At 41.5% G+C, this 20,159-nt stretch overlaps 1 protein-coding gene across 2 annotated transcripts in view; it reads left to right on the top strand.

Moving 5' to 3' along the window:
- TBX15 (T-box transcription factor 15) overlaps window positions 1-20,159 on the top strand; it is a 141,801-nt gene that overhangs the window by 87,737 nt on the left and 33,905 nt on the right. For both annotated transcript variants that reach the window (XM_049879963.1, XM_049879962.1), the window contains exon 7: window positions 17,301-17,398. In XM_049879963.1, the coding sequence (XP_049735920.1) occupies window positions 17,301-17,398 (98 nt within the window). The remainder of the gene's footprint in view (window positions 1-17,300; window positions 17,399-20,159) is intronic.

Consider the following 20,159-nt stretch of genomic DNA (forward strand, 5'->3'; position numbering starts at 1 on the left):
AAACTTTATTAAAAATTTTAATCATTTTTGCCCTAGGAAATATTTCCAAAATGTATTAGATGATTCCTGCGTTAGTAAAGAGGATTTATAGAATACGCCATGGAACCCTTTCCTGGGGACCTATGATTGTCATTGTGATTAGGTTGTTACTGTATGTAGTGGAATTCTTAGGAATTGCTGAAACTTGTAGGACTCTTAGCCCTTATTGCAAATGGCATTAAAGACTGGTGCTTTTCTGGCTGATAATTCTTCCTTCTGAATCCTTCCAGTGGTTTCCTTCCGATATAAAATTAAAATCTTCTGTTATCTATAAAATTGCCAAAGAATCAGCTACATCTAGGGCTATTCAATCAGAAACTTTTATTTTATACAAATGACACTGAATCAGCAAATGTGATATTTGTGTCTTATATTGTGGATAAACTTAGTTGTTCGGATATTTTTAATGATTAGGGGGCATCTCTTTATAATTGGATGACTCAGATTGTCAGAAGTTATACTGCTAGACAAGGGAGATGTAATTTGATTATCTTTGGTATCCTTTCTGCCAGTGTTTTCAGATAAACCATCTAGTATTATGTTTAAAATTCTTCATGAAATATGTAGTGCATTATATTAGAATTCAGATTTATGCTAAAAATCATTTCCTTTACAAAAAGATCTATGAAAAGACTTTATAAAACTCTTATACCGAAAAAACCAAACTTGCTGCCATCGAGTCAGCCCTGACTCACGGTGACCTTACAGGACAGAGTAGAACTGCCTTATAGGGTTTCCAAGGAGTGGCTGGTGGAATCAAACTGCTGACCTTTTTGTTAGCAGCTGAGCTCTTAACCGCTGTGCTACCAGGGCTCTAGAACTCTTATATTTAAAACACATTTATTATTTCTGCAAATTTTATTTACTGCGACATTTTTTAAGGTCACATCTACTGAATAAATTAAAATTCACTTATACCCCCAGTTTGTAGATAACGAAATTGAGTAATACATTCTGGGTCAAACAACTAGTTAATGGTAGAGCCACACAATAACCCAGGCATGTGGTTTCCAGGCCAAATGCTTTCTTGTTAGACAATTCTTTGTTTAAAATACGAAAAAGGTGTTTATTTCCAAAATTTATCCAGTGAAAAATGTATACCTCTTCTTCCATTGGAGCCCTGGTCGCACTGTGGTTAAGAGCTCGGCTGCTAACCAGAAGGTTGGCTGTTCAAATCCACCAGCCGCTCCTTGGAAACTCTATGGGGAAGTTCTACTCTGTCCTGTGGGGTCTCTATGAGTTGGAATTGACTTGACAGCAGTGGGATTTTTTTTTTTTTCTTCCATTTCAAATGGACCACTCTTTTCCTCCTCAGTAGCTTATTCCAGGTCTAGGTGCCACAGGGTGCCTGTGAACTGTTTCCTGTTGCCTCCTTTTCAGGACTCTATACTCTGGGTTGATTAAGGACCTTGTTAGTGGTAAGGAGGTCAGAGGTAGAAGTTGGCCTTTCATCGAGAAGCCTCCAGATCTGCCCTGATGGTGATTCTTTGGGACAGGACATTCATGATAGGCTATTTCTGCAAGTAGCCCACATGTGGCAAGGACATTTAAGATTCTTAGCTTGGAGCCCATGGATGGATTTAAGGGTTTTTGTGAGCACCCAGATATTGTAAACAAAATTGTATGTGGATGGCTGGGTATACTTTTTTTTGGGAGAGTTCTAGAGCTTTCTTTAGATTTTCAAAGAGGTTCACGGCCAAAAGTTAAGAATTTATGCTTTCGGCACACCTATCTGTCTCCAGGGGCCAACACCACTGACTTTAGTTCTTCAACAATTTCTTTTCCTTTTCTTCTGTAACCCCAGCAGCATCCAGTATTTGTCTATTTTCTTCTTGGCAGTACAAAGATTGTTTTCTTTTTCTTTTACTTTTTCCCCCATTGGAGTCCTTGTTCTTCAGAGTTTCTGGTCATGTTTCTAAGGTTGAAGTTGAGGCCTCAGTAAGTGCTTCCTTATTGGTAGGTACCTACTGTCTTAGGCTGGGTTCTCTAGAGAAGCAAAACCAGTGATGCATCTATCTATCTGTCATCTGTCTATCTATATCATCTATCAATTTATCATCTCTCTCTACATATGCATCTATATGGATGTATGTATCTATCTATTGTTTTACTCTCTCTCTATATACATATATACATAGAGATTTTTTTTAGATGTATCTCAGATGGCTGCTTGCAAACTTTTATTTATTTATTGTGTTTTAAGTGAAAGTTTAAAGCACAATTTACAGCTGCTAACCAAAGGGTCAGCAGGTCGAATCCACCAGGTGCTCCTTGGAAACTCTACGGAGCAGTTCTACTCTGTCCTATAGGGTCGCTATGAGTTGGAATCGACTTGACGGCACTGGGTAAGTGAAAGTTTACAAATCAAGTCAGTCTCTCATACAAAAAGTTATATACACCTTGCTATGTACTTCTAGCTGCTCTCCCCGTAATGAGACAGCACATTCCGAGAGAGAGATTTTTATCAAGGAAATGGCTCATGCAGTTGTACAGTCTGAAAAGTCCCGAGTCCATGGGTCAGGTTGGAGACTCCTCCTGACCCACATAGCTGCAGGGTCTGGGAAACCCAAGATTGGCAGGTCAGACAGCAGACCTCTTGCTCAAAGGCTGTGGAGGCTGATAAATCCCAATCAGCAGGAAAACAGGAGCCAGCTGCAGGATCCAGAGTGAGCAAGAGCCAATGAGCTTTGCCAGAAAGTCCACTTGCATTGGATGCAGGCCACGCCCCCAAGGAAACTCCTTTTCAACTGATTGGTTGCTCATAACAGATCTCATCATAGAGGTGATTACATTATTACATAGCTACCAAACTACATCATAACTGCCAAACCACTGAGAATCATGGCCCAGCCAAGTTGACACACAACCTTAACCATCACACTATCCTTGGAAATAGCCATCTGGATATACTTTTACCATTTGTAACATGTATTGCATAGTTATTAAGGAACATATACGTCAGTTATTGATAGCTGCTGAGAAGAAAAATAGGTTAGGAGATAGAGTAAGAGTGGATGCCACTTCTATAAACTGGCCAGGGGTGGTCTCCCTGATAAGGCACTTTGAATGTTATTATGAAGGAAGCTGCCAGGCAGGTACCTGATTGTAGGTAGACAGAAACCAGCAAGTGCAAAGAGAGAAGTGTGCTGGGTGTGCTTGTGGAACATTGAGGAGGCCCTAGTGGCCACAGATGATGGTGCCTGCCCAGGAACATGGCTCAGCAGCTTGAAATGGAAGGTGCAGGGCCATTGCATAGAATGGAAAGTTGGAATCTAGAGCGGGGTTGACCAGCATTAGAATTATGCTCTGGGAAATGAACCCACCCCTTTAATCTTAAGAATAAAAGCGTTGTGTCTTGAAGTCTTTGCTGCTGGTCAGGAAGCTGTGATGACATCTCAGTTCAAGTGCTGAGGTCATCCTGTCTCTTCAATTCTTTAGAAGGCTTTTGCCTGCCTGAAGGCTGGTCTTACTGCCTAGTTATTTGCCTGTCTTGCCCCGGTGGGCTGTTCTTTTTCACAAGAACTCCAGGAAACCAGAACTATGGACCCTCCCTAGCCCATTTCAATGTTTTTTTTTTTTTCTGATAGGATGGTAATTCTTCATTATGTCCCATCAAAACCTACAGATGACTTTAAGTACTGTTAGTAATTATAACAACTTTCTGTACTTGAATGCTTGTATGTTCTAGACTCTTTACTTATGTTTTCCCTAATTCTCAAAATTTGTATTTTACAAATAAGAAAACTGAGGCTCAGAGAGGTTAACCAACTTTTCTAGTGATACACAGTAAATGCTGGAGCAGGGATTAAAACCTGTGCCTGCCTGATTTCAAAAATCAGTGCTCTTTCCTCTCTATCGTTATAACAGCCTAAACTTGACTTACTTTATCTTCAAAAGATATAGAGAACAAAACTCTTCCTCTAAAAACCCTTTATCTTATTAAAGACACTACTCAAGTCACCCAGCACCTTCTCTTTTTCAAATAAAACAATCTGTATATTCTCAGGCTGTCTTTATAAAGACTATGCCTCATGACTTTCTCATCTACCCTCTAACCCCTTATAAAGAGGGGCTTTTTTAGTAGAGGACAATAAGCCAGGCTGAACTTCGCTAGCAGGTGAGACTGTGGTGTAAAGACACTGAACTCACCTGTGTTACAGTGGGGCAATTTAATGAATTACTAATGGTAGAAGCCACTTTTGTCCTCCGGTACTCTAGGAAAAAAACTCTAGGAAGCTAGATTAAAATAAGCTTGTTCGAAACCCATTGCCGTTGAGTCTATTCCAACTCATAGTGACCTACAAGACAGAGTTGAATGGCCTATAGGGTTTCCAAGGAGTGGCTGGTGGCTTTGAACTGCCCACCTCTTGGTTAGCAGTCAAGTTCTTAACCACTGCTCCATCAGGGCTCCTGGCATAAGTACAGATGTCTTGTATTTCTCTTTTTTAAAAGCTCAAAAAACCCAAACCAAACCCATTGCCATCAAGTCTATTCTGACTCATAAGCTATAGGACAAAGTAGAACTGCTGCCTAGGGTTTCGAAGGCTGTAATCTTTATGGAAGCAGACTGCCACATCTGTCTCCCAAAGATGGGCTGGTGGGTTTGAACCACCAACTGCTCGGTTAACAGCCAAGCACTTAAACCACTGCACTACCCGCCCCCCCCAAAAAAACCCAAACACAGTGCCGTTGAGTCGATTCCAACTCGTAGCAACCCTATAGGACAGAGTAGAGCTGCCCCATAGAGTTTCCAAGGAGCACCTGGAGGATTCGAACTGCCGACCCTTTGGTTAGCAGCCATAGCACTTAACCACTACACCACCAGGATTTCCACTGCACTACCAGAGCTCCTTAAAAGCTCAGAATTACCTGCTAATTACACATTACTTCTCACTAGTTGCCTGCAGGATCTGTCGAGGGCAGGAGTAATTACTACCATTTGCAGATGGGAAAAATTGATGGGTGAGGATATATACATATATATATATGTATTTTTTTTTTTTTTTTTACAAATTTTCAGGGAACTGGTGGCTCTGTGCCAGCCTTAGAATCCAGTTTACCACTTTCCAACCAGCGCCTAATCTATTGCCCTTATTGTGCTAACGGAGAGTTCTTAAAAATCTAAGATCTTCCCAATGCATTTTAGACATCTAGTGACTCATACAGAGGGCATGGTTTGATGAGTTGCATATAAATGTACCCAAAACATACGGATTACATTTCCTTTAAAAACACATGGGCTTAAAAATTAGGGGGAAAGTGCTTGGCCAATGTTTTTTGGTTTTGCAGAACACAAAACATTTGTGGAATACTTTGGAGTTACAGAATTTGCCAAACCTCAAACCAAAACACGTTCGGGTTTGTCGATCTCAATCTATCCCAGCATACCCGGAGGCTCCGGAAGGGAGGTGTGATAGGAAGGACACATTCACCCAGCGCACCCCCTTAAAATGCTCATGTGGGTCTTTCTTAGTCTGAAAGCCACTCACAGCAGTGCCATCAGAGTACCAAGCTTCAGCAGTGCCCCCTTAAGTGTAGAAAAGAATGCTGGAGGGAGCTGTGGAGGAGGAGACTTCTTTCCCATTGTGCATATTTTCACATAAAGAGATATCCATGTAGAAGTCCTCCTGGCTTCTAGCCCCATGCCCTTCTCATTCTTCTCACTGGGAACTGGAGTGACTGGTCTCGTTTCTGAGTCTGGGAGAAGGGGCCCATCAGGACCTGTTTGCCCGCAGAGAGTGTACCTTCCAGGCTGTCTTGCCACTGGGTGGTAAGCTTAGCAGAAGGGGCCAGGAGTTTTGGGGAGTGAACTTATTTCAGGGGAGTTCTAGCTAGCTCATCCAGCCTTCACACCTATGCCATTGTCTCCAGACACCTTTGTTAGCAGTAAAGTGGACATTTTGGTCTCTATTTTGTGAGGTCTCTGTGCGTTTCTCAAAATTGATTCTGAGCTCAGATGAGGATAAGGGGAGACAATCATTGTGTCTTCCAGAACCCCAGCAGGAGGCCCAGTGGGTACCTGGTGTCAGGCCTGGGTGTCACCATCCTGACAGCCTGGCACAACACTGCCTGCCTCTTTAGGAAGTGTTGTTCACAAGCTTCAGTGTGAGAAGTTTTCTTGACTGATAGAGCTGCTGCTTTCCATTCCCATGTGATTAGGCACCTGGTTAGAAGTCTTCACTGGGAGTGTGTGTGTGAGTGCGTGTATGTGTTTGACTGTGTACGTGTGAGTGTGTATGTGTGTCTGAGTGTGTGTATGTGTGTATATGTGTGTGTATGTGTATGTACATGTGAGCGTGTTTGTGTGTGTGTGTACGTGTAAATATGAGTGTACATGTGTGAGTGTGTGTACGTGTGTGTGTTCATATTGTGGGGAAGAGTAGTAGGTGGCAGGACATTTCAGAGTGGAGACACTGACAGATTTTGCTTCCAGGTGTTGTCTCTGCAATGGGAGAGAAATTGTGTTTATTTCTAAATTGTCACAACTTCTAGATCGCTCAGAAATTATGTGGCTCAAATCTGGTTTTGGGTGAGGTCAGTATATGTTCATCTCTAATCAGGCCTAGCCCAAGAGCACGATACCAGGGTTACTTGGAAAATTTTTCCTACTAGGAGAGACAGTAATATCACCCTGTTCCTGGAGGAATAAAATAGATCCCCTCAGTATGAGATTGTTTGCCTCAGGTATGTGCTCCCAGGCTCTGGCTTCTGCTAGACTGTAAGCTCCTTGAGGACTGGGACCATGTCTTTTCATGTTTCTATTCTTAGGTTTTCTCCATAGTGAAAGGTATACAGAAGAAAATAGTTAAGTGTTTAGATACGAAACAGAAAACAAAAGTGATTAGTGCTAGAGAAATTAAAAGCTAGACACTCTACAGTGAGAAAGTCTTAGCCAAGGATGGGGAGACAGAGCAACAGCGGAGAGCTAGTTTTGGACACCAAAGAAGAAGGAAATAAAGAACGAATCTGTAAATAGGCTTAGTTTGAAAGATGAAGGGCAAATTTGATTCAATTCTGAGATTGATTACCGCTGTAAGAATCGGATTTAGCCTAAGAGGAGATTCAGCACACACCCCCTCAGACCATCTTAGCTGGTTCAGGATAGTGGGGATGACTCTGTTTTTTGGCTTCCTGGAGAAGGAGGTCACCTAGCATTTTTCAGATTCTGTGAGCCTCAGCAAAGAAGGGGTTCCCAGAAGCCGAGCTAAAAGCAGAATGAGGTTTGGTTGAGAAAGGTCTCCCAGTGGTGAACCAAGAGGTGAAATCATGTCTTTGGCGTGGTTACCCAATGGGGATCCCATTCCAGGCAGAAGGGAAGGGTCATGAAGATGAAGAAAGAAGCAGGAATCCTTGCACTGAGTCTCACTGTCCAGGAGGGGCTTAGGAGGTTCATCAGCCCGCTGTGCCCAGCTAGAGGGGGATGGCAACTACAGAGGGCCTGCATGTTAAAGGGCGTAAGGGGTCGCCAAAGGAACGAAAAGGGACTCTGTGGGTCTCTCCTCTGACATCGAATGTGAAAGCTTCTGTTCAAGGTGGCTGCCAAGATTTTATCAAAAGCCCAAGTCAGCTTTGGGAATTTTATATAATTCCCAGGGACCTCCTCCAAAGCAAACACATACATAAAAAGGAGAGGATTAAAATTATGGTCTGTCTGGGGAATGAGGGGTTATATGAACTTGTCTTAAAAAATACCATGGAATGCAAGCTTCTGGGTTCCTCTGTGTCAGCTCCCTTCATCCCATCTTTCACCTTGGCCTTTACCCTTACTACCAGCCTCCATTGCATCTAAGCCACCTGCAAGGGGGACTGGCTCTTATGTCATGGTTTCCTTCAGATGCTCCCAGCTAGCATGGCATCCTAGCCATTGCTACTGATCCCATGATAGGTCCCAGGAGGGGTGATGCCTGTAGCCCAGGGAACTGGTACAGCTGAGAGGTTGCAAGGACCTTGTGTTAGGAATTTTTCTTAGGAGGGTGTGTTTTTCTCAGTGGAGTCCACCCTTGGAGGCCTGAGCCAGGAAAGTCAAATTGCACAGCTCAGGAACCGTCAGAAAGGAGCCAGATTCAAGCCTGGCATCATGGGGAGAGAGGTTTAATATGATTTATATGAATAGTGTTAACGGGTTACCTCTCACTAAAAACACAATAGGGCCAGCAGGAAGAGGTGGAAGAGGAAATTTGAGTCTGAGCTCATTCTCAGAGTGTTTCCAGCCAGTACTGCTGTTTTCTGAGAATGTGACTCGTGGCAGTCCTTCTTGGTGTCCAATGCCTGCTTACATAGTGTTTTAGGGGACAGTGATCTACAAACAGAGCCGTTAACTGTGTTACAGGAATGGATGTATTTGCTTGCTTAAAGAGGATGCTTAAAGAGGTTAATAAATATTTAATCCAATGGAAGGAATTAATCTCTAATGACAGTGAGGAAGATATTTGGGAGAAAAGGGTTTTCCTGTGACCCCCTGTTAAGTAGCTGCTGTCCCAAGGCTAAGTTCACAGGGTGAAGAATCACCTCTCTGGGGTGCAGACAGGATCCCTTTGTCAGAGGCCCAGCACCCCCTCAGAATACCCAATAGAAAGAGGAGCACGCATCCAGAAAGAGGACTGTGAGATGAGGAATAAGAGTGCTTAAGTAATGTCAGGAAGACCCTGGGTGCTCCAAACTGTTAACATGCTCAGCTGCTGACTGAAAGGTTGGAGGTTTGAGTCCACCCAGAGGAGCCTCAGAAAAAAAGGCTTGGTGATCTACTTTTGAAAAATCAGCCATTAAAAACCCTGTAGAATATAGTTCTACTCTGACACACATGAGGTTGCCAGGAGCCAGAATCAACTCAACAGCAACTGTTTTTTTTAAGTAATGTTCATAGAAGTAAAAGGAGGGAGAAGAGAAAGTCAGTTATAAATTAGCCCCAGGACCAGTTTGTCTTTGCTTAGATCTGAGAGAAAAAACTTGTCCTTGGGAGGGGGAAGGAAGGGTGCAGGGTGGATTTCAGTTAAAATCTGTTAATAGAGTTCTCTCTATTGTAATCAAGTAACTCAAATCTTGTCTACACCCTTACTTACCTATTAAGTTGAACATATAAAATTACTATATTTGCAGGTAAAAAATGGTAGAATGCTAACATTTCATACAGTTCAACCTCACAGTTTATTTCTAGCCATTCAAGTGATAAGTGTACAAATAATAGGAATAATTATTTCTGTCATCCAGGTTGTCCATTTTTACCAGTTAGTTGATTGGTATCATGCAGTTTACCCCATTTTACTGACGGAAACTGAATACAGAGTCCGTGGGTGGTATAAACAGTCAACACTCTTGGCTGCTAACAGAAAGGTTGGAGGTTTCAGTCCACCCAGTGGTGCCTCCAGAGAAAGGCCTTGTGATCTATGTCTGAGAAATCAGCCGTTGAAAACTCCGTGGAGCACAGTTCTACTTTGACACACGTGGGGTGCCCATGAGTTGTAATTGACTTGACAGTAACTGGCTTTTTTTCCCCCAAAACTGAATATGGTGAGCTACTAGCTTTTAGAATTTGCAAATGTGGCCAATGACAGCACCCAGAGAACGATTTCACTCTCCCCTGTTAAGCACAGCTTACCAGTCAGCAGACAACTTGCCCTCATCCACCTCCGGCTCCCTCTCAGTCTTAAAGGCTCATGCAACAAGCTTAGAGCCAATGAACTGACCACTTGCCTTCTTTCAACCAGTATGCCTTGCCAAGTGTCTCCCTCACTTTCAATTTCAGTATTTTCATTTGTTCTGCCTAGAGCCATTGGCCATGTTTTTCGAGTCAATCTCATCCTGCTCTTTCCTGGTAATATCACTAGCCCCCACAGATTTTACATACTCTTTTGTTATCCCTGGCAGGGTGGCTTCTGCCATTTAGCAGATCTGTGGATGTAATCAGCTTTGGCCTCTCCCCTCATGCGCCACTGCATCCAGAGTTCAAGGTAGCCGAACCCATACAGGATTCTGGCAGCATGGTCCAGCTGGATCCCCTTCTCCATCTAGGCCATAGCTGTTTATCATGTCCCCTTGGCTTACAGTCTTCTAGTGGTATTTAACATATTTCTCTGCTTTGTTATTTGTTCTCCCTCTCCTGTCATGAGCTTTTTCCATCATTGTCTTCTTGGCCATATGGATTTGCCAGGGAAAGTTGGCAACTGTTTTATTATCTATGGCTCTTGCCCAGCAATGGTGTCATCAAATGGGATAACGTCTTTTTAATGGCTAACATATTGGAGTCTGAAATATCTGCAAGATAATGAGGCCTACAGGGACTTGAGGGACGCGTTTTCGGTTCTTTGAGGGAAGAGTGAGGAATGGAATTAGGTAAGATACATCTCTCTTCACATTTAACCCCGAGCCAGAGGACTGACATAGATTTGAATTCCAGTGAAGTAAGAATGTTGTCTTCTATCACAGGTTACAACCTGAGCTGAGTAGTTGGGTTTCTTTTACTTGAGTTAGACCAATGGCCTCCCAGCCTTTCGTTATGATTTCTCTCTTGTTTTGATAGGTCTTGTCTTTAATCAATTGGCATTTATTAAGCAACAATTAGGAGGAAATATTTAATTGTCTCTATCTTATGCATGAACGGGTTATATAACTTGGCCAAGGTTTCACTACTAAGAAGCAGAGTCGCAATTTGAACCAGCCATTCTATCCCCAGAGCCCATGATCTTTAGCACTAGTCTAATTTGTCTCTTGTGTGACTTTAGTATTACCAAATTAAAGTTAGGCCATTCTAGTCAAACGTATAGAAACTTAATATTTTAGCCTGCTTTGTGTTATCATGGATTTGTATTATACTTCTTGAGGCAATGAAAACTCCTTGTAGACTGCTTTTACTACCTACTCAGATTCCAAGGGAGGATGTAAGATATATGAAGGACAGCCTCCTCATCATGTAAATATACTTATAACACCACCTAAAGCCAGTTTTTTTTGTTTGCTTTTTTAATTGTTGTAAATATAGAGATAACAAAATATTTGCCAATCCAACATTTTTCACATGTTCAATTCCGTGAGACTAATTGAATGATGGCTTTTAGCCAATTTGCAGACCCTGGTGTCATAGTGAGGAAACCCTGGTGGTGTAGTGGTTAAGAGCTACCGCTGCTAACAAAAAAGGTTGGCAATTCAAATCCACCAGGTGCTCCTTGGAAACCGTATGGGGCAGTTCTACTCTGTCCTGTAGGGTTGCTATGAGTCGGAATCGACTTGATGACAATAGGTTAATGGGTTGGGAGGTCTTTTGGAATATCCCAAGACAATACATATCCTGAGTAATCTGAATGTAGGAGCCAATTCCAGGTCCACTGAAGGAGAAGAAAGTGTTGAAGGTTTGACCTCACTTTAATGGAGCAAGAACAGTCTAAGAAAGAGGATTATGAAGCTGAGATATGGTATTTCAACATATATTATGTATTCCAGTTGTGTGCCTTTTCAAATAGTACACAAAGAAGGGAAAGGAAAGGAGACAGGGACACAGCACCACCCATGGGACAAAATGCAAGCACTTAACATGGAATAAAGGCCCATGATGTCCACCCTCCCATCTTGAACTCTGAGTTCTAGCCACCCTGAAGTATTTTCAGCTCCCTCAAAATGCTTTCTCTTCCACATCTACAGGTCTTTGCACATACTGTTAACTATACCAGGAAAGCCCTTCCTGCCTCTTGTCTGTGAAAAATTGCTGAGTACCCTTTAATATTAAGCTTAAGCAACTCGCCTTTTAAGGCCTCTTCCTCAAGTTTTCCTGGTGTATTAAGTACTCCTTGCTCAGTGATCCATGGTATCTTCTACGTGTCTCCAGTGTAGCATTTATCACACAGCTCAGAAATTAGTCATCTATATATTGTTCTCTTTTTCCCAGGAGCGGCTTGTAGATTCGAACTGCTGACCTTATAGTTAGCAGCCCATCTCTTAACCACTGCACCACCAGGGCTCCATATTTATATGTTGTTCTCTTTTTATTGATTAGGAATCCCCTGAAGGGTAGAGATCCTGTATTTATTTTTTGTGTGTTTTGCCGTCATATCTCCTGAACCCAGCATATAGTTGTTGAATAAATGAATAATTGTTTTCCTAATTGGTTATTTACTACGTACTTTGAGACCCTTGTCTCAGTAGGCTTCCCTTAGTCCTTGACTATCTTCTATTGAGAGATGACTACTGGCCTTATCAAACTATAGCATATGCTCCTTGTGTTACCCTTGTCAGCAGCAAATAGTGTGGGGAAGAGTTAAAACTGAGTAAGAAAGTCAGAACTAAAGAGAAAATAAATGAAGGAAACATGTACATTAACTCCCTCTTATAAGACAAATTAAAAGCAGAAGCTATGCATTGGTATGCTACCCTGGATCATAAATGTTGTTGTAATTATCAAGTATTTTTTCAGCTCCAGAGGGATGATCCCACATTATTATTATTATTATTGGGGATAAGGAGGCTGGAAGGATATTTTCTTACAGTCTGGCTACTTTTCCAAAACAGTTAATCTCGAGGCATCATCAATTTGCAGAAGAGCTCTTTGGCTCACTTCCTCTCCCACCCTCCCCTTCATTCTGTTGGTTTGGCCAGTGAGTAGGCTGAAAAGTCTAAAGAGAAGAGGCCTGGAAATCAGAGAGGTGATTACAGCTAAAGGGCCCAACAAAGGGGGTTTAGAGAAGGCTTCTGTTGTCACTGGAGCAAACAGGGAAAAGCAAGCAAAGAGGGACACTTGCCAATTTGATCATCTCTGATTATAAACCTCAGAGATGACATCAGGCCTCTGGTGCATAGCAGACCCAGAGAGGCCCTCCATGTGGAACATATTAATGACATGCAAACACCTAAGACCACTTTTTTCATCTGTTCTCTTAGACACTGAATTTGCTTTGTAAGAACCTTGATATTTTAAAATTTTGCAAAAGTAGGATAACATGATGATGAATAAGTAAATAATGTATAGCACAGGATAAAGTTTGAATAGACATCTAGGTGGTTGAAGATGTTCATGTGTAGTTGGCAAGGACTCTTGTAAGAGAAAATGAGGGGTAGAAATGCTTGGCCTCTGCTATGGGACTCATATTCTGCTGAAGGTCAGAAATTCCATTGCGGGAATGGAAGAAATAAAAGGAAAACTGAAACTTCTCTGAGACCTGAGTCAAGAAAGGCACAGTGAGCTATAGAAACAATTCCCAAATGTCTAATACTGGAGGACTTGTCTTCAGAGTCTTGAAATCTACATGAAGTTGTCTTCTTAAAGTCTCAGGCTTAGAATAGAGATGCTGGATACAGTTTATGAAATAATGACTCGGTAAGAAAAGATAGAATAAAAATTCATTCCTCTACTTTGCGATCCTGCCATGTGCCAGGTACTGTGTTAGGCCCTGGGGTTGGGGCATAGAAATATACGGAATGCAAAGGCCTTGAGGTGCATACATGCTAGTGGTGGAGAGAGGTGTGTTATCTACCACCTACTATGCCATGGTACTTCATCAACTCCTGATACATAGACCGAGTAATTTCTAACAATTAGGTCTGTCTAAAGAAGTTTAATAGAGTTTGAGGGCAAATGAAAATATGATGTATAGTAAATAGAGTTAGTTTTTTTTTTTTAATTTAAAATGAGTATATTTAAAGAAATTATTGTGTAAATTTATAAAAAAAATTTATTTTAGTGAAAGTATACACAGCCAAAGATAACACCATTTCAACGACTTCTACATGTACAATTCAGTGACACTAATTACATTCAAGTTGTGCTACTAGTCTCGCTATCCTTTTCCACATTATTCCACCACCACCAAAAAAAAACAAAAACAAAAACCAAACCCACTGCTGTTGAGTCGATTCGAACTCATAGCGACCCTGTAGGAGAGAGCAGAACTGCCCCATAGAGCTTCCAAGGAGCACCTGGTGGATTAGAACTGCCAACCTTTTGGTTAACAGACATAGCTCTTAACCACTATGCCACCAGGGTTTCCTATTCCACCACAATCATCTTAAATTTACCCTCTAAGCGTCCCATCCTAACTTTCGAGTTGCAGCCAACACCTCATGCTATTTGTTTTCTTGGAGGTTTAGGGTCATGGTTTCAGGGGACATCCCAATCAATTTAGTCTAATTTGTTTCTCAGCACCTCTGAACTACCTCCTAGTTTGTTGCATAGTGGCTGGGGTTAAAAGCTAGCAAAAGGCTATCCAAGGTACAACAATTGGTCTCCATTCACCGAAAGCAACGGAGAAGGAGAGCCAGGATTTGGAGGAGGAAATTGAATATGTGTCTGGTTGCCTCTATGAACGACTGCCTCCTTTGCCATGAGACCAGAAGAACTAGATGGTGCCCAGCTACTATTTTCAATCAAAGATTCTATAGAAGGATCCTGATCAAAAAGGGGAAAAACACGAGACAGAATTTCAAATTCCCAGTGGACTCCAGACTTTCTGGAGCCACTGAGGCTGGATGAGCCCTCAAAACTGCTGCCCTGAGATAATATTTAAACTTTAAACCTTAAGCCAAAACTATCCCCTGAAGACTTCTTTGAACCAAAAATATCTTATTTTAGTTAGTAAAATACATCTGCTTTGAACATTGTACACTTTTAGAGAATGTGGCTAGTTTTTCTAAAAAGAGATAACATTCTGAATATATAAATAGGTTCAGTAAAGGGTCTAGGATAATCTCTGTGAGATGGATCCACAGTGGATTAGTAAAGTCAAGAATGTGTGGTCTTAGCTGTTATTTTTTGGTAGTCATGCCCCCACCCCTGCCCAATAGAAATGACCCTTGTTGTGACAGACTACTGAACTGGATGGACCATGGGTGTGTTCATATGTGGCATGTCATCCATTATGTTCTCAACAGATAAGGGAGGTCGCCTTGGTGATGATGCGACAAATGGACTCCTTGTGGGAAATGTCTGGCAGTCTCACCATTTACCCATTTTGTAATGGTACCAGAGGGTGAAATTTACATCAGAGACTTCAGCCCAATGTCAGAAGGAACTTTCTAATGCATCTATCAAAAAAGCTCAATATTTTCCTTGGAAAAGACACCAACAGAGGCTGGATAACCTTTCAATAGTTTATCATAGGAGATAGAAGTAGATGGGACCCAAGATCCTCCCCTACTTTTAAATTTATAATCCCACAATTCAGCCTTTCAGCTGCATTTTAGATTTGGGTTAAATGATTACTATCTCTTTGCTGCTTAAGGATTGGCTGATTAAATAAAATTTTTAACATCTTTGCCACAGCCTTTTTGCCTGTTGTAAGAGTGAAACCAAAGTACATTTTCTGTTTTTCCAGTAAATATAATACTGGCATGCATATCACTGTATTACTGCTAGTTTAGTCTTCCAGCACTTTATTATGAAATGAGAATGGACTGTTCTTTGTCCTTGAGTTAATATTTTGTCCTCACCATCAGTACATGTTTCTGGGAAGAATGGAAGAGGATGTGGAACAATAAAGACCCTGCCATTTGCAGTGAGCCTCCTGTGCCATTAAAGGGAATCCTAAGATATTCTGGTGGGCAGCCAACATTCCAAAACAAAGCAGTCAGATCTAAGCCTGGCCTATCTATTTCTTATATCCACCAAGGCTCAGCATGGCTTTATCTGCCTATCCCCTTATTATTCTGAACTCCCTAATTGCCTGGGCCCATTCTCTCCACAAATAGTTTCATGTACTGTATTCAGCATTAATGTACGGTACTATGTGGAGATGTCTTCTATTCCTACTTCTAACAGATTAACAGCTAATAAACACCATGCAACACCCTCTCTTCTGAACCTCTTCTTGAAATACAGAGCTTGGTTTGCCAACATCAGTGTATTTAAAGCCTCCAAGATTCCAGGGAAGACTTTAGAAAGTTAACTGTGCAAGTAAAGCATGTTCACAGAGGATATTTTCCAACACAAAGAGCCAGTCAGTGTTATCAGCAGCTCATCTGAGAAGAACCTCAGGGTATCCCTATTGTCATTTATAAGGAAGGAATACTTGTTCTCACTTAAAATGAAATAACTTCTCACTTCATTCTTGGTATGCAGGACTGAAGAGAACTCTGGAAATGTATTACCTAGGGAGAAGGATAGGCAACTTAAGTTTCATCTTAAAAGGAAAAACTTGTTTTCTCCAGGAAGGGATACCATGGTACCTTCCAGTGACTTCGCACTGAAAGGATTTTTGCCACCTGTTCTCCTCTACCCTCCTCCTCCTACTTGCCCTGTAGTCTTGCACCTTCTCTCCCTATGCTTATATAGAAGTTAAGCAGTTAGGTTTAAAGAAAAGTCAATAATCAGAAGCTGTGTTCAAAGCTTTAAACAAAACCCCACCAAAACTCAGTTTTAAGGATATGAAATATCAGCAAGAATATATCTGAAATACCTGAATAATTAGGGGAAGATGATGTCTATCAGCATTTCATACATACGGAAGAGAGATAATTAATTGAAGGGTAAAGTAGACACTGAGAATATAGCCTAATGAGTGGAACTTCGAACATCAATGAACTGGAAACCTAAAAGAAATTTACTTGTAAAATATTCAACATTTCTTGAAGTCTGATAGTTCGAAGAATCTGACCCTCAAAGACCAGCTTGATTCCTAGATTAAAAAATACAGATAAATATTTGGAGAAATATATTAGTCTTTTTGCCTTAGGCAATATTTCTAAGACCGAGCCCTTTCTTTGCCTTTGGGTAGGTGTTTCTTTTTGTAGCAGAAACTAGAATGCTTTTTCATTACTTGCCTTTCCTTTTATTTATGTTGCCCTGCTTGTCTCTTTTGATTTAAGAAGGCTTTAAATTCACAGCAGCTGGACAGTTTCATTGACTCTTTACATAGTCGAGGAGTGGGGTTGACTCTGGGACAGGCTGTGTCAGCGTATTGTAGTAATGATGATGGCATTTTTCTGCATTAAAGAGTCAATGCTATTCTCTGTTAACTGTACTTATTATATTAGTGGTAGTGATCTTTGACACTTAGCATGCTTTTTCATGCCAACCATACCTCCTTTGAAGAAAGGTCAGAGTGAAATTCCATCATAGTTATACATTTGCTTGAATATACTCTGAATCAGGTTAATTTGTTTTTCATCTTGCAATCTAGTGTCACATGATCTTTGTGCTTTTCTGGACTCGTTCACCTTGGTGGTGGTATCTCTCAGTGTCAATTCATGTACTACTTGTCAGACAAGCCAGCTCAGGATCTTTAAAAGTCAGGTCATTTCTTGGGATGATTTATGACTTCCTTCGCTGGCTTTTCTCTCTACAGAACTGGACTGGAAGCCATCATGGAGACTTATGCCTTTTGGAGACCCCCTGTGCGCACACTCACCTTTGAAGATTTCACCACCATGCAAAAGCAGCAAGGTAAATCCCTGGAGCAAGGTCTCTACTTAGTGACAGGGCTAGGGAGGGAGTGAATTGAATATAGCACGTCTGGCCCTAAGCCAAGTCATGGTTTACACGGACTCTCCTGGAACAAGAGAACTTGGTAGCTCCGTAAATAACTAAGGCATCACCGCTTGTGCAAATAGGCCAGTTCCAGAGGCAGCATTTCATGTGGCAATATTTTTCTGCCTAAAAGCAAGGATATATGTTTATGATGGTGATGAAATGATTATTACTAAGAATTTATATAGCCCTTGCTATTGAAGGAATCTTTATAATAACTCCATTTATTCCTCATGGCAGCCTTAACAGTTTTGTAGATGAGAAAAACTTAGCTCCAGAAAATGGGAATAAATCGCACCAGGTCTCCTGGTGAGGAGGGAGTCATTGCAAACCCATCTGAATCCTGCAACTTGTGCCCTCTCCTTTTTTTGCTGTATCTGGATCAACACTCCTCTCAGCTTGGTGGGCTAGGTGGACTTCCTCCCCAACCCCCCCAGTTCTTTGTGTTTTTCATCCAATTTGTAATCTCCCTTCTGTTGTAGTTCAGATTAGGAAACAGGTGGCCATGAGTGCGAGATAATTTGTGGGCTTATTTCAACTGTTTTTTTAAATTCAGTCAGTGGCTCTCCCAGTTGTAGCATCCATCTACCTGGGTACCTTGATGATGGCTTCCCAAAGTGTCAAACACTTTATGAGTTTCTCTTTCCAAGAATCCTTGTGCCCAAAAAGGGACACAGATCAAAATTACAGACTGAGTTTTTTTTTTGTTCCATCAAATGGCTACCAGTAAGAGAACACTAACTTTTGATATTTTGGCTCTCCCTTTTGGAAGGCCTTTCTAGGGCTTGATAATTTATGATATTGTATTCCCTTCTTAGGGAGCTTTTAGTACTTTGAACACTAAATTAAGGTTGAAACCTAAATTTGTGAAATCTCTTAGGTTTTAAGGTGAGTGTAGTGATTAAGAGCATAGAATCTGGAGTCAGACAACCCTGTACACTCTTAGCGCTGTCCCTTCCTAACTTTGTGAGTTTGGTCAACTCCCTCAACCTTTCCAACATTCAGTTTTTTGATCTGTGAAATGGGAGAATATAATAGAGTTATTGTGAGAATTAAATGAGATAATGTGCATAGAAATAGTAAGCACTCAGTACACACTAGTTGTTCTCATCATCTTTGTCCCCTGTATGCCCCAGTACCTGGAAGCCTAAGAGGAAGAAGTAGTGGTAGTGGTGGTGGGGAGACAGAGGGTATTCCTTTCCAGTCGTTAAATATTCAAACCATAATTAGATCATTAATCTTCATCAGGTGAGGTTAAGTGACCCAGAATTTCCATCTCTGTTTTATTGCTGGAGGAGAAATGGAAGCCCTTTATATGAAGTGACTTGACCCCCATAAGCTGTGATAGAAGCGGGATCAGGAAATATTCAGGTATTAACTACTGCTTTGAGGCTCTCATGGCTCTTAAGAGGCAGAGGTATTAGAAAGAGCTGAAGGCTGGGAGTTGGGAAATCTGGACCCTCATCTTTGATGGCTGTTAATTCTCTATGTGACCTTGGGTAAGTTACTTCTACTCTGAGCCCCAGTTTCCTCACCTACGAAAGAGGAATAATCTTTTTGTAATGCAATTTATATAAACATGCTTTATAATTGGACAAATGTCGTGTGAAAGTGTGCTTACTTGATTCTGCTTATTTCTGAGGTAGGTTCTTTGCTTATCTGCTCTGTTTACTTGTTGACTACCCAAGACCTAGCTAAGCAGGAGTCTGTATCGTGGAGACTGGTATGAGAAGGTTGGCAGGGATATTGCCAGTTCCTGAGAGCAGGGATTGATGGCAATGATTGTGTTTGCTGGTGTATCCCCAAGGCCTGTCTCAGGGCCTGGCGCCCAGGAAGCACCTAATGAATGATGAGTGAAGATTGCTTGGTGACCAGTGTAGGCAGGGTCATTGACTCCATCTTGAAGTACAGTTGCCTAATATGAATGTGTATATGGCTAGGGAGTGCTCATTGGGGATGACAACCTGCATTTTACCAGCATGTGGGTCTATTGAGCAAGCACAGGCATGGAAACTTGCATGAGTTTTTCAGGTGTGCAGCAGAGCGGGTTTCGTGGTGCTTCTACTGAAAAATTTATTAATATGGAAGGTTTATTATTGACACTTCGAAAACACTGGTTTAAGAGAAACTGAACTTTGGAAACATGACATCACCATCACTTCAGTGCCCCTCCCGTTTGTTGGGGTGGGGCACAAGCTTGGAATTATTGGATACATATGGTGGTAGGATGGGGCTAGAAGAAAAGCCAAGACTCTATTAAATAGTTTAATTGGAATATATTTTTGAACTATGCACTGAACTTGATCCAGATTCTCATTATTGAAAAATATGTGGCTTGGTTTCTTGACATTAACAAAGAACGTAAAAGCAACGACACCCATTCCCTCTTCCTTTAAGAACCAAGAGCTTCAGTAACTCTGGACAGCATCACTCATAAAACAAAGAAAAGAGAAACAGCCCTCTTTGCTAAATTGTTTTGTGTCTTAGAAGAAGCAGAGAGAGGTGAGCTTCTAGTGGAAACTTTGGTGGTGGACTGACGATGCAGTAATTCCTTTTTCATGAGAGAAGCATTGGCAATGCTGACACAGAACCCAGCATCCAGGTCATGACTGACTCAACCAGGTGTCCATGTTGCCTCATTGCCTCAACTACGTGAATATCTGGCGTGTTAAATACT

The sequence above is a fragment of the Elephas maximus genome, chromosome 3 (assembly GCF_024166365.1).
Source record: "Elephas maximus indicus isolate mEleMax1 chromosome 3, mEleMax1 primary haplotype, whole genome shotgun sequence".
Classification (NCBI taxonomy): domain Eukaryota; kingdom Metazoa; phylum Chordata; class Mammalia; order Proboscidea; family Elephantidae; genus Elephas; species Elephas maximus.